General features: G+C 43.0%; 1 protein-coding gene and 1 pseudogene across 2 annotated transcripts in view; one reads left to right on the forward strand and one right to left on the reverse strand.

Annotated features, from left to right (window-relative positions):
- The first annotated feature begins 2,612 nt into the window (after window positions 1–2,612).
- Window positions 2,613–3,387, forward strand: LOC138378594 (ribosomal protein uL30-like; annotated as a pseudogene).
- A 3,628-nt stretch (window positions 3,388–7,015) lies between these two features.
- The window catches only part of MSN (moesin), a 68,303-nt gene continuing 60,677 nt past the window's right edge, over window positions 7,016–14,641 (reverse strand). The window contains exons 9-13 of one of the 2 annotated variants that reach the window (XM_069463157.1): window positions 12,327–12,457; window positions 11,910–12,070; window positions 10,635–10,727; window positions 10,058–10,282; window positions 7,016–9,213 (exon numbers count right to left, since the gene is read on the reverse strand). In XM_069463157.1, coding sequence (XP_069319258.1) covers window positions 9,049–9,213; window positions 10,058–10,282; window positions 10,635–10,727; window positions 11,910–12,070; window positions 12,327–12,457 — 775 coding nt within the window. In that variant the 3' untranslated portion in view covers window positions 7,016–9,048. The remainder of the gene's footprint in view (window positions 9,214–10,057; window positions 10,283–10,634; window positions 10,728–11,909; window positions 12,071–12,326; window positions 12,458–14,641) is intronic. The other variant, XM_069463159.1, reaches the window with a different exon arrangement.

Consider the following 14,641-nt stretch of genomic DNA (forward strand, 5'->3'; position numbering starts at 1 on the left):
TCCCCCTTTTATTTTTAAAAAAATGATTTACAATTTACATAGAACTTGACAAATTTTTACCTATGTTTATACCCTGTAACCATCATCCTATCCAAGAAAATTTCCATGACCCCAGAAATTTTCCTTGTGCCCCTTTCCAGTCAGTTCCTCCCAACGTCAGCTCCAAGCAACCATGCCTGCTCTAGAACGTCATATACATTGAAATATACAATATGTTTTTTGTGTTTGCCTTTTTATACAATATAACATCTGTGAGATTCATCCATATTGTTCTACACATCAGTAGTCCATTTATTTCTGTTGCTGAGTGAAATCCCACTGTATGAATATAGCATGGTTTTGTCCATTTTCTTCTTGATGGAAGTTCGGGTTGTTTCCAGATTGGAGTTATTACAAATATTACCATTATGTGTTTGGTGGACATAAGTACTCATTCCTCTTAGATATATACCTAGGAGCACCTCTACCCCTTATTTTTTTAAATTAAATCTTTTTAAATATTGAGAACATTGTAGATTTACATGTACTTGTATACACCAACAACATCAAGCAGAAAACCAAATCAAGAATTCAATTCCATTTATAATAGCTACAAAAAAAATTTAAAAACCTAGGAATGTATTTAACCAGGAAGGTGAAAGATCTCTACAAAGAGAATTACAAATCACTGATGAAAGAAATTGTAGATGACACAAGTAAGTGGAAAAACATCCCATGCCCATGGATTGGAAGAATCAATATTGTTAAAATGACCATACTGCCCAAAGCAATCTACAGATTCAACACAATTCCCATTAAAATATCAATGTCATTTTTCACAGAATTAGAAAAACTAATCCTAAAATTCATATGGAGCCAAAAAAAAGCCCAAATAGCCAAAGCAATCCTAAGCAAAAGAACAAAGCAGGAGGCATCACATTACCTGACTTCAAATTATACTGCAAGGCTGTAGAAACCAAAACAGCATGCTACTGGTATAAAAACAGATACATTGATCTATGGAACAGAATAGAGAAACCAGAAATAAAGCCACATACATACAGTCAACTGATCTTCCACAAAGTCAACAAAAATATACACTGGGGAAAGAACGCCATATTCAGTCAATGGTGATGGGAATATTGGATAGCTATACGTAGAAGAATGAAACTGGACTCCTATCTTTCACCATATACAAATACTAACTCAAGATGGATTAAAGACTTAAATGTAAGACTGGAAGCTATAAAGCTCCTTGAGGAAAAACTAGGAAAAACTCTTTGGGACATTGGCTTAGGCAAAGAATTTATGACTAAGACTTCAAAAGCACAAGGAACAAAATCAAAAATGGACCAATAGGACTTAATTAAACTAAAAAGTTTCTGCACAGCAAAAGAAATAATCAACAGAGTAAGCACACAACCTATAGAATGGGAGAAAATATTTATAAACTATGCATCCAACAAAGGACTAATATCCATAATATATAAGGAATACAAAAACTCAACAAGAAAAAAAAAACTAACCCCATCAAAAAGTGGGCAAAAGACATGAACATTTTTCAAAAGAAGACATACAAGCAGCCAAAAAACATATGAAAAATGTTCAACATCACTAATCATCAGAGAAATGCGAATTAAAACCATGAGACACTATCTTACACCAGTCAGAATAGCTATTATTAAAAAGTCAAAAAACAACAGATGCTGTCAAGGATGTGGAGAAAAGGAATGATTATATACTGTTGGTGGGCATGTAAATTAGTACAATCTCTAAAGAAAATAGTATGGAGATTTCTCAAAGAACTAAAAGTAGATATACCCTTTGATCCAGCAATCCCACTATTGGGTATCTACCCAAAGGAAAACACATCAGTACATTAAAAAGACACCTGCACTTATATGTTTATCACAACACTATTCACAATAGATAAGTCTTGGAATCAACCTCTGTGTCCATCAACAGATGACTGGATAAAGAAAATGTGGTGTATATATGTACCACAGAGTACTACTCAGCGATAAGAAAGAATGCAATCATGTCTTTTGTAGCAAGACGCATGAATTGGAGGCCATTATCCTAAGCGAAACAACTGAGAAAGTCAAATACCACATGTTCTCATTATAAGTGGGAGCTAAACAATGGGTACATATGGATATACAGAGTGGAATAATAAACATCAGAGACTTCAAAAGGTGGGAGGGTGGGAAGGGAGTGAGAGATGAAAAATTACCTATTGGGTACAATGTACATTATTCAGGTGATGGGTATATTAAAATCTCAGATTTAACCACTATGAAATATATCCATGTAATAAATCTGCACTTATATCCTCTAAATCTATTAAAAAAGAAAAGAAAAGAAAGAAAAGAAAAGAAAAGAAAAGAACAAAAGAAATAATAGAGATCCCGTGTACTCTTTACTCAGGTTCCCCTAGTGGTAACATCTTGTAAATTATCCTACAATATTACAACCAAGACATTAACATTGATACAGTCAAGGCACAGAGCATCACCATGAGGATCCCTCCTGTTGCTCTCTCTTACCATACCCACTTCTCTCACACACTGCCTTGTTAACATGCTCTCTTCTCCATTTCTCTAACATTGTCATTTTAAGAATAGAGAATTTCGATGATCAGTAGCTGCAACACTAGAAAGATGGTGGGGCAAAAGGAAAGAAAACAAAAAATCCATTTGGTTCCAGAAAATCTCCTGAAAAAGAGGAAGGCTTATCAAGCCCCTAAAACCACCCAGGCAAAGCAGGTACTTTTGGCAAAGAAGGAGCAGAGGAAAGGAAAAGGGCACAGGTTTAAGCAACTAGAATCATTCCTACATAATTGTTGGTGGCATCAACACAACAGGGGTGCACCTCAGACCACTACAAGTGAAACCTCATGCCTTGGAATTGCCAGATAAACATTTCTTGGCCTTTGTTGTATGCATACAAAGGGTTAATGAAGTGAGTTTACTGATGCAAAAGACCATCTCAAGACTTCTCCTAAAGAAAATTTTCAGTGGTGTCTTTGTCAGAGTCACCCCCCAGAGGCTAAAATTGCTGCATGCAGTGGAACCTTATGTGAGCTGGGGATTTCCAAATCTGACGTCTGTCCGGGAACTCATCTTGAAATGTGGACGAGCCAAGGTAAAGAATAAGACCATCCCTCTGACAGACAACACACTGATGGAAGAGCACCTGGGGAGGTTTGGTGTCATTTGCTTGGAAGATCTCATTCATGAAATTGCTTTCCTGGGAAAATATTTCCAGGAGCTCTCATGGTTCTTGTGTCCTTTCCACCTTTCAGTAGCCTGTCACACAATCAAGAATAAAGTGGGCTTCCTCAAGGAGATGGGTTCACCTAGCTATTGGGGTGAAAACATCAATCAGCTCATTCTCCAGCTGAACTAGACCCAGAATGCCTAAAAGCCCAGTGCACTGAGAGCATGTGTTTTTGGTTTGGAAATTGTTATCAAGTATCTTCAAGAGAAGATTATTTTCTGCTCTATCTTCAAAAACTGGAAGGGAAGGGTCAGGAAAAAAGACAATAGGTTATCATGGCAGGAACCTCTCATCACAGTCCAGTTCCAAGGAAAAATCCCAGTGTTTTTCACTTTGGCTGCTGCCACCTCTGAAATCAGCACATGCCATGGAGAAAGGAGACCTATTTTGTCAGATCTTCTATCCTGGGGTTTAATGTTGGTGAATGAATAACTCAAGCATGTGTATGAGGATCCCTAAGACTCCTGCAACAGTGGACCAAGCCTAGGGGCATACTTGAATCTGAGTATTACCAGCGCTTTGTTTTGAAAAAACTTGAAATACAGTTATGAAGAAGAGCACAAAAACAAGTGCTCAATTGTCTCTTCTGTGAATCCATGTTCCAAGTTTTCAGTGATGGCTTTGAGAGCTCTCAGACTTGGCTAGCTCTAAGTGTATCTGGTGGCTTTTGAATCCTACCCTGCAACTGATTTAGTCCCTTTCCAAGTTCAGGATTTCAGAATGAAGAACAACGTTGCCAGGTACATGCATATACTCAAAATTTTGCTTACAATTTTGGGGTGTTCATAGACTCTTTTCCCCATAGACCTTTGCACTTCATGTGAGGAAGTCCTGCTTTTCCCAGGATTGATCACCCAAGCCCTGATCTTGCTAGTCTCCGGTTCCATTATCTTGTGAAAGACCAAAGCTGACCAAGATAGTTTTTCCCCTTCACAGTGGCATATTGTGTTGCCCCTTGCACCATCAAGTCTGGGAAATGCCCACCCTCCACCCCTGGGGTTCAGGATGGAATTTCCTGGTTTCTCTGATGATCATGTTTCTCCTTAAAACCAAGATCAGGAAGTAATGAACCATTTTCTTGGTTTGGCATGGATGAACTTAGCACTATTTGGTTTTTTAGGCACCTGGTAGGCAGCTTAATTGACCTTTTTCTTGCATATTCTGGACTCCAGAAGTATTGCGCTTTGTCCTGCTGGTAATGTAGTAGACCAGCAATAGGCTTTCTGAGGACGTTAACCTTAAAGAAGTCAGTCTGATACTGCTTGTGTTTTTTCATCAGTGTCCACTTCTAAGAGGGCCTTCACTTGGTTGCCTCAGCTTGCCATCTGAGCAATTGGTGAGGATGTGCCAGGCCTAGGTTAAATTTGGAAATATGCTTGACCATTGTGTCCCTGGTCCTCTCAGGTCAGCTTTGCTGCAATTTGGGCTCATGGGGCCCTCAAATATAGCTGTGAAATTGAGTCAGAGGTATAATAATAGTACCTTAAAATGTGCCAGGTTATGAGGTAATTAATTAGGTTGGTTGGCTCCAGAGTTAACCTGCCAGCAATAGATGTTACAGATGTTACTCTTATATTTTAAAGCATTGCGAAATCAGATTACTTTAAAATGATGTGTCATAAAGTCATGGGAAAAAAGCAATTGGGGGTATGGAAGCCCAGGGCTTAAATCCCAGCGGTTTTATACTAAATATGGGAACAGTGTTTCCATTCTTGCCTGTGAAATGGAGCTAACACCCTCTAGCATGTCTGCCTCACGTGGTGGTTGAAAGGATTGAGCAAAATAATGGTTTGTAATTTATAATTCTATATAAATAAAACAGGTTATTTTTTAAAAGCATAGAGAATTTCAAGAAATAGAGAAAAATGTTATAGTGGTTTAAAAGAACACAAATTTATTACCTTATAGCTCTAGAGGTCAGATGAAAAGTCCAAAATGTGCTAAAATTGAACTAAAAGTCAAGGTGTCAGAAGGGTGTCTGCATCTCTTCTAGAGGCTCTAGAAGAGAATCTATTTCCTTGGCTTTCCCAGTTTATAGAGGCCACCTGCGTTCCTTGGCTCATGGCCTCTTCCTCCTTCAAAGCCAGCCACATACCATCTCTAAATCTGATTCTGGACCCTTTTCCATCTTTTAAGGACTCTTATGATTATATTGGGCCCATTTGGATAATATAGCACCCTCTCCCTATCTTAAAATTCTTAACATAATCACATCCCATGTAATGTAACATATTCATAGATTCCACAGATTAGAATATGGACATCTTTAGGGTGCCACTATCCAGCTTACCACATCCATCTTCCTGGAAGAAGTCCCCATTCCCCCCGCTCCGACTTTTGCTTTTAGAGACAGGGTCTGACTCTGTTGCCTAGGCTGGAGTGTAGTGACATGATCATAACTCACTGTGGCCTCGAACTCCTGGGCTCAAGAGATCCTCTCACCTCAGCCTCCCTAGCACCTAGGACTACAGGTGTGTGCCACCATGCCCAGCTAATTTTTTTTTTTTAATTTTCTGTAGAGATGGGGTCTTGCTATGTTACCCAGGCTGGTCTCAAACTCCTGACCTCAAGCAATCCCTCCTCAACCTCCGAAAGTGTTGAGATTATAGGTGTGAGCCACCATGCCCAGCTATTTTCCCCTTTAAAAAAATAAATTATTTACACATATACAGCCTAACATACAAAAGTGGACATCCTCTGGTTGAGTTTGGAGTGCCCTTTCACTCTCCAAGACAACAACCACAGTTGGGATAATCATTAGCAGATAATCATAAGGCCCCCTCCTATACTGATGTTCTAGAAACCTAGAATTCTCTCTGCTACCTTAGGATTGAAGCTGTGCAACTCTAAGCTCTTCCTATACATGTCTGTCATCACTCAGGAGGACACACTGGAATCATCAAGTATACTTGTGCCTTTATCCCACTACTAGAGATTATAATTTGATCTGAGAATACGGTCTGGGCTTTGGAATCTTTAAAGATTCTAATGTGCAGACACGTTTGGTAGCCACTGCCTCAAAGAGTTGTTGTGAGGATTTGTTTAACACTCACAAAACATGTGATAACTTACTTTTTTCCTTGTAAGTGTTGGCTCACCACGAAGGGAGCTGGTAAGTGAGAGTACGAGGTCCAGGACTACCCAGATTGAAGTTTTATCTGGGCATTAGTTTCCTCATCTGGAAAATGAGGATAACAATATCTAGGCTATAAAATGTTTTATACATATTTTATAAGCTATAAAATACAACCAATAGCTTTTGTACATACATTCACCCTCCATCTTCACTTCATACACATTCCATTCCCCACTGCCTTCTATAACAGGGCCCAAGGTTGTTTCCATGATCTTTACCAGCATTGCAATAAGTGAGAGTAGTAGGAGGTGGGACAAGCCTAGAGGACTTCTCAACAAAGAGGGAAGACAGGGCCTGACCACCCCAGGAGAAGTCCAAAGATACAAAGAAGTAGCTCCTAGGTCCCAATGCCAAGCAAGTCCAGGGGTATCACATGGTCAATGTGGGTCCCATATCCACACCAGAAAAGTTGGCCTGGAGCTACAGACAGTCCTGGGACCTTAGGCTGTTATTCTACTCTTCTTAGCCCATTCTCTCCTGTATATAATGGGGATAGTCATATCCCGCCTCTACATAGAACTAAAATGAGAACAAGGATGGGAAGGTGGTCCATAGAGTAGAAATTACAGCAAAATATCTTACAGCCACCTATCCATATCACAAAGAAAGACTGAGTCACAGTGAAGTCTTCCTAAATTTTATTGGCATGGAAATAGAACATGGGTTGAGCATAAACCCCTCCAAAAACAATTTTAAAAAAACCCAAAAAATACACACACACAAAAAAACACCTGAATACAAAATCTAACCTTTCTCCCCAGCCTCCCTGGGGGTGGGTTACTGCCCTTAAGGCAGCTCGATTGCCCCATAATTTCAGGTTTGAATTTAGCCAACATAGGGTATATGACCAAGTGAGTGTCAATATAATTCACAGCAATGCACGCAAGACTCCCCAAGGTCAGGCATAGAGGGGTAGGATGGGGAAGGGGATCTAGGGAGGCTCTGGGTGAGGGGCACTGCATGGAGGGACAGGATGGTCCCTTGGGGACTGAACCCTGGGGAGAAGGCAAACAGGAACAATAAAACCAAATACCAAGTACTTTAAGAATGGATTGTATGACCTATAGTGACAGATGACATCACTAATACTGAAAGCCCCTTACATTAATATTTTTGGCAAAATATCCTTTTGTAATATAGTATATGCAACCCAGGTGTGGGGGTGGTAAAAGAATGAGGCCAAAATGATCCTGCCCCAGGACTAATATCTTCTAATGGTGCATTAGCAAGAAAGGCAGAAATCAATATTGAGTTAGATATTAATAGAATATATAATACTGGTAGAAAGAAAAAGAGCACACGAGTCAGAGAGGAGGAGAGGGCTGCTTCTGGGTTGAGAGTAAGGCGTGGGGGTGTGGAAAGGACCAGGCCAGAATCCCTAGCAGCTCTCTGGTTACAGCTCCAAGGGACAGCACAGCTGGCAGCAAGACCTGGGTTAGAGGGTTGTCAAACAGAGGCAAGGCTCAGTCACCTCCTTGGAAGGAGGTGACAGGAAGGGTGTATTGGGCACCTGAGAGGGTTGAGTAAACTGTGGGATTAGGGGAATAGGCTTCTTTCAGCTTCCTCCCCCAACTCCCCAGTTGAGCCTACTGGCATCAAGTTCTAAGGCTCACCACACCAAGGCCCAGATGGCTGTGAAGCAGGAACTGTGGCCCAAGTAGCTCTGATGGAGGAAGTGACCTAAAACCCCTGGCAGGGAAAATACTGAAGCCAGGTGTGAACATTTACCCTTCCTGATAGGGCTGGTTGGGCTTTTGGGTACTCGTTCCTACTATTCTAGCTGGAGGGGATTTGGGGACTAGAAGGGGAGGGGCAGATCCCAAGAAGGGACCAGGGACCTGGAACAATAAGGAAGGGGCACCTCTGGCCATAGAGCTCACTTGAAACAGGCCTAGGCTTCCATAAGGCATTGGGGCAGGATCTTCTACTCAGCCTTGCTGAAATTAGAGAAGAGCCAATGGCCTTCTAGGATGTTGGTGAAGCCTCTTAAAGGCATTGTCTCCACCCATCCCACCCTGGGGAGAAACTGAGTCCCTAAACTCAGGGATAAGGCTTATTGGGACTGAATTTATAACAGGCCCAATCTGGGAGGTAGAAACAAGAATGACTAAACATCTCTTTATCCTCCAATCATTACAAAGCCTAAATAACTCTAAAAGGGATGGGCATTGGGAGGCCAAATCTCAGGTCAGTTGGCATCCTAAAGCAGATTGACAGGGCCCTGCCTCTTTCTCTAAACCCTGTGATACTCCAACCCTGCAAATCACAGGACCCTGAAGAGGAAGGCAGTGGTGGGGCAGGGGTGGGGGCTAGCTTTCAACCTATTCCACACTTGACTCCCATAGAACAACAGTAAGTGTGGGGGTATTTGCCAAATCAAGTAGGAAGTGCCTCTAAGCTGGGGAAGTGGTATATTCTAGCAAGATAGATTAAATGGGAAAGAGAGGGGAAAGGAGGTTCCATTGGCACCATAGTGGGCCACTTATTTGCCCAGGGAAGTAAGAGAAGGTTTGGTCTCCTAGCTGCACTGAACGCTTGGCATAACTCCAGGGCTGCTCTAGTTAGTGGCTCCAGCACAGTGTGAGTTAGGCGAGGGTATAGGAGTATGGGGACAAGGAAGAAGGGAACAGGGGTCCCTAGAGGCTGAGCGCCGATTACATGGACTCAAACTCATCAATGCGCTGCTTGGTATTTCCCTGCCGGATTTGGCGCAGGGTCTTGTATTTATCTCTGCCCAGTCGCATGTTCTCAGCATGGATCATGTCATTGGCGGTCTTCTTGGACTCATCTCGAGCATTGGCCAGCTCTGAAGTGAGGGCCTGTGAGGGTGCAAGGGGAAGCAGGAGTCAGTGGTTTCCTCTCATTTTATCTGTCGTCATTTGACCAGATTTCTCCTCTCTCTCTCTCTAACCCCTCCCCCCATATATATGGAAAGAGAGGGAGCCATTTCCAGGCCCTTTAGGACTGTAGTGGGGTGACAATTTTTTAAAAAATCCACAAACTTAGGGGACAAATTGATAATGGGTATCTTCTGAGAGTAGAACAATGTGCCAAAGATTAAGGTAGGAATTTTATCAGCTAGATATTTTCTCAATGTAAGAGGTGAATGGAGTTGAGGTGGGAGGTGGGGCATAAAGTAAATCAAAAAGGGAATAGGGGCCGGGCGTGATGGCTCATGCCTGTAATCCTAACACTCTGGGAGGCCAAGGCAGGAGGATCCCTTGAGGTCAGGAGCTCGAGACCAGCTCGAGCAAGAGCAAGACCCTGTCTCTACCAAAAATAGAAAGAAATTAGCTGGACAACTAAAAATATATAGAAAATATTAGCCGGGCATGGTGGTGCATGCCTGTAGTCCCAGCTACTCGGGAGGCTGAGGCAGAAGGATCGCTTGAGCCCAGGAGTTTGAGGTTGCTGTGAGCTAGGCTGATGCCACGGCACTCACTCTAGCCCAGGCAACAAAGCAAGACTCTGTCTCAAAAAAAAAAATGGGGGGGGAATAGGTAGCCCAGGGTCTGATCAATAAGCAAGAGGTGCCTACCCTTAAAGCTGTCACTTGAGAAAGGCTCAGGCTCCCATACAGCACTGGGACAGGCTCTTATACCTATCTCTCATAATGGTCTAGGGAAGGTCACGGGCTATTAAGTCAACACCCTGCCGAGATACCTTCAGGTGCTTCTGCACACGCTCGTTCTTCTCTGCCTCAGTGGTCCGTTCCTCCTCACTGCGGTCCTTGGCCATAGCATCAGCCCGCAGGTCAGCACTGGCCTCTGCCCCATTCTCATCCTGCTCATCCTGTTCATTCTCAGCAGGCTCTGCCACATGAGGTGTACTCATGGCAGTCTTCAGCTCAGCACGGGTCTTCTCCAAGTCTTCTTGTACCATCTGGGCCTATTCAGTGGCAGAAGGAGAGAAGGTCCTTCAATCAGACCAGGTAACCTGTGGCATCCAGTGCATGCCTAGGATAGTCTGGCAGGAGGCAGGTACCAGGTAGGACAACTCACTTCATCTGCCTGATCCTTAGTTTCCTCAGCTGTAAAACAGGAGAATTATATCTACTTCCTAGGAGTATTGGGGAATTCTGGGAAGTATCTGAGGAAGCCTTGAATGTCTTCTCCCAAATGCCTGCTGTCAAGGAAGGATGGAAAGGGGAGGGAGCCCAAACCTAAAGAATCTAAGGAGCTGGTCCCTACACATGTGGCACCCATTCCCTCAGTGCTTTGCTCTGGGCATTGTGGCTTACCTTCTGCTGCCACTCCACAGCCTCACTCTCCTTCTTCTGTCGGGCCATCTCCAGCTGGGAGATCCGAGCTGTCAGCTCTGCCATTTCCAAGGCCTATGGATAAATTGGAAGCCTGTGAGAGTTGAGTTTCTAGTCCTGAGGGCCCAGGTGTCTTCAATCACAGTTCCTCCAAGGAACCAGGGAGAACTTGCTGCTCCACCTGCTTGCTGCCTTGGAGACTCCTTTTATAGACCACTCCACTCCAGTCCCATCTTCCCCATCCACTACTTCCTTACAAGTCAGAGCTCCCCACCTAGACTGTAGGCCTCCTGAAGACAAGCAACCATCATCTTTCTCCCTTCCTCATATCTCCCCCCATCCTCTGCTCAGTATTACCAAGTATGCAGTAGGGGCCTCAGTAAAGTTTTGGAGATTACTGATCACTTCCTGAAGTGGCAGACCCTTTCCTACTATCTTAGAACACTTAGGGTTACACTAAGACACTTCCCAGGACAAATATAGGAAAGACACTTAAGAGCCACAAGGTGATCTCAACAAGGGAAAAAAGCTTATGCACACCTGCACACCTTAGGCAAATCTCCAATGACAGGCTTCCCCTGAGAGATAGGCCTTAGTTCCCTCTACTCCTACCTCAAACAGTATAGGGTAAGAGCATATGCAAAGGAATTTCTTATCTTCTGAGTCACAAAAACCTTGGAAATTGTGATCAGAGTATGGATACCTACCCCACCCACACCCAAAGGCACACACAGTTTTACATGTGATTTCAGGGAGCAAACCCTTCAAATGGAGGCAGAAATGGGTTCTAATCCTTACTCAGCTACCACTGTGTGACGTTTGGCAAGTCCCTTAACCTCCCTGAGCCCTAATTTCTTTTCTGGGAATATTATCCCATATGGGGTTAATCCCTAGGGTTGCTAGGAAGAGGAAATAAAGAAGAAAGGAAAAGGGAGACATTGCTAACATAGCTACAGTAGGAACTCAATTAAGTGTGAATCCCTTCTTTCCCCCTTCCCTTTCCTTTGCCAGGTCATCAGCTCAGATCACAAAGGGTTAAGAAAGTAAATAAAAACTAAGAGTTAGGGTAGACTGCAAAAATTTCTGGGCTACATCAGTGACTTCTCAGCTTGCTTCTGAATGAGCTATCTGCTAAAGGCCTGTGGAGTGGTAGCCTGCTGGAAAGAGCCAGCCCTGTAGGCAGAGGTAGCTATAAATAGGGAGGCAGACAAAGGAGAGAACTTAGGTCTCACAATCCCAGCCCATCCTCAGCTTTACCAGTTGTTCCTGGGTCTTCTTCTGGTCCCGGGAGGCCTGCAGCAGGGCCTCCTTGGCCTCTTCGGCTTCTTGACGCTCCTTGGCCAGCTTTTCAGCCTCGCTCTGGGCACGCTTCCGTTCCTGCTCAAGTTCCAGGGCTCTGCGGGTCTGTTCTTCCAGTTCTGAGCAAAAAAAGAGAGGAAAATGTAGCGAAGAACACAGAGATGAAGATGATACACTAGTTTTCTTCCTGGAAATGCTCCACACCAGGGCACAGCTGGCAGAAGGTTTTGAGCATTCTTCTTGCCCCATCCTTCATCTATTCTGTGGCACACCTCAACTACATTGTGTTAGTCTGCAGCTCAGACAAAAGGGTCTCCAGCTCACAGAGTCAGGCTCTGGGAAAAACCCAATCTCCAAGGTAACTCTAAGCCTCACCTTGTTGAGCCTTTTTAGTCTGTTCCTCAATCTGCTTCAGCCTCTCCATCAGTTCTTCCTTCTCCCGTTCGATCTTCTCCTTCTCCTTTTCTGCCATCTCACGCTTCTTCTTCTCATTTTCCAGCAGAGCACTAGAAAAAAAGAAAAAACAGATGGAACAGGATAGTAAGGCTGTGTGAAAACCTGGGGATTCCCAAGGCTCTTTGGCCCTGGGTCCCTCAGCCCCCATCCTGCCAACTCACCCAGATGTTGTAAGCTTGGGCCACTTTCCCTTACTTCCACATCCTTGTCCTCACATCATAGCCCCAATGTGGGCCAGTTTGCTCAGGGACTGGTCAATTTGCCCCTAAGTCAGGAGACCCAAACTAGAATCCTAGCTCTGCCACTAACCCACTGGGTGACCTTAGTTGTGTCACTGCTTTGCTCTTGTTTTCAGTTCCCCTATCTGTAAAATAATCTAGTAAGTCCTGCCCCATCTGCCTTGTGGAGTTATAGGGAAACAAGTTTTGGTTCTGTGCTGGGCTGCTGCGCTTCAAGTCTGTTAATCTCTGTGGCAAAGGCATCGGTCCTTAGGTCTAACTCTGTCTGCCCTAAAGCCAATCTGTAGGCTCCTTATTCCCAATTTTTTTTGCTAACCTGGAATAAGTATTTCCTTTTCCTTGCCCTAGCACCTCTTCTAGGAAGGCTTCTTGTCTCCCTTGGCTGGAGGTCTTCTCTCCCTCCGAGCCCTCCGAATACTTGGCCTGCCCTTCTCCTGATCCCTCTTCCCTGTTATTTTTCTCCATAGCACTTCTTACCATCCCACTAGAATGCTAGCTTCATGAAAGCAGGGATTTTTTGTCTGTTTTTTTTTCACTGCTCAATAAATATTAATTAAGTGAATGAATGACACAGCCTTTGGTACATATTATTTTTCCTCTTTCCCCTATTAGACTGTGAGGGCCTAGAGGGCAGGTTCCTGCCAGATCCAGCTCTGTAAATTGCCCCCCTCAATCTTGGTAAATTTTTTCTGAATAAATGTGAACTTTAGTGTCTAACGTCTCATAAATGGAGTCTTTTCCAGCCTACTTGATTAGAAGCTTCCCAAGGTTCCAAACTCTTTATGACATAGTACCTACTAGAGTAGTGCTCCTGAAACCTTAACATGCATAGGAATCACCTAGGATCTTTTTAAATAATTTATTGAGGTGAAATTCACATAACATAAAATTAACTATTTTAAAGTGAATAATTCAGTGGCACTTAGTATATTCACAATGTTGTGCAACTACCATCTTTTTCTAGTTCCAAACCATTTTCATCACTCCAAAGTAAAACCCTACACCCATTAAGTGGTTTTTCCCCATATTCCCTTCCCTTAGCCCCTGAAAACCACCAATCGACATTCTATTTCTATTATTTTTCTATTCTTGACATTTCATATAAATGGAATCGTACAATATGTGACCTTTCATATCTGTCTTCTTTCACTGAGCATAATGTTTTAGAGGTCCATCCACCTTGTAGCATGTATCAGTACTTCATTCCTTTATAGGATTGGCTAATACTCCATTGTATGTATATATAATTTGCTTATTGATTTACCCATTCATAGACATTTAGGCTGTTTTCACTTTTGGCTATTGTGAATAGTACTGCTATGAACATACATGTGCATGTACCTGTTTGAACACCTATTTTCAATTCTTTGAGTATATACCTAGAAGTGGAATTGTGGAAACATATGGTAATTGTACGTTGAACTCTTTGAGGAACTGCCATACTGTTTTCCACAGTGGCTGAACCATTTTGCATTCCCATCAACCTCAACAACACTTGTTATTTTTTGTTATTATTTATTATAGCCATACTAGTATGTGTGAAGTGGCACCTCATTGTGATTTTTATTTGCAGTTCCCTAATGATTAAGGATGTTTTCAGGTCTGTTGGCAAATCTTTGCAGAAACGATCACCTGAGATCTTAAGATGCAGATTCTGAATCAGTAAGTCTGGGGTAGGGTCTCAAGTCCTGCCTTTCTAACAAGTTGCCAAGTTGATGCTGATGCTGCTGAGCCTCAGATTATGGAACAAGAACTAGGGGCTTTGTAGGAAAAATTTGGTGGCTCTGCCCAATTCTGCTCAAAAAGCACCGTGAATCCAAGTTTAAATGTGCATGGAGCCCTCCACTATTGCCACTATACTGGTCAGTTAGCCTGGAGCAACCCAAAGTCTGCCTAGCCCATCAACAGCATGAAAGTCATAGATAATGGGGAACTGTGAAATGCCTGTCCCTTCTATAAGCCTCTGAAAGCCTAGGCTTCTTATGCTTGCTTCCC

The sequence above is a fragment of the Eulemur rufifrons genome, chromosome 30 (genome assembly GCF_041146395.1).
Source record: "Eulemur rufifrons isolate Redbay chromosome 30, OSU_ERuf_1, whole genome shotgun sequence".
In the NCBI taxonomy this organism is placed as follows: Eukaryota; Metazoa; Chordata; class Mammalia; order Primates; family Lemuridae; genus Eulemur; species Eulemur rufifrons.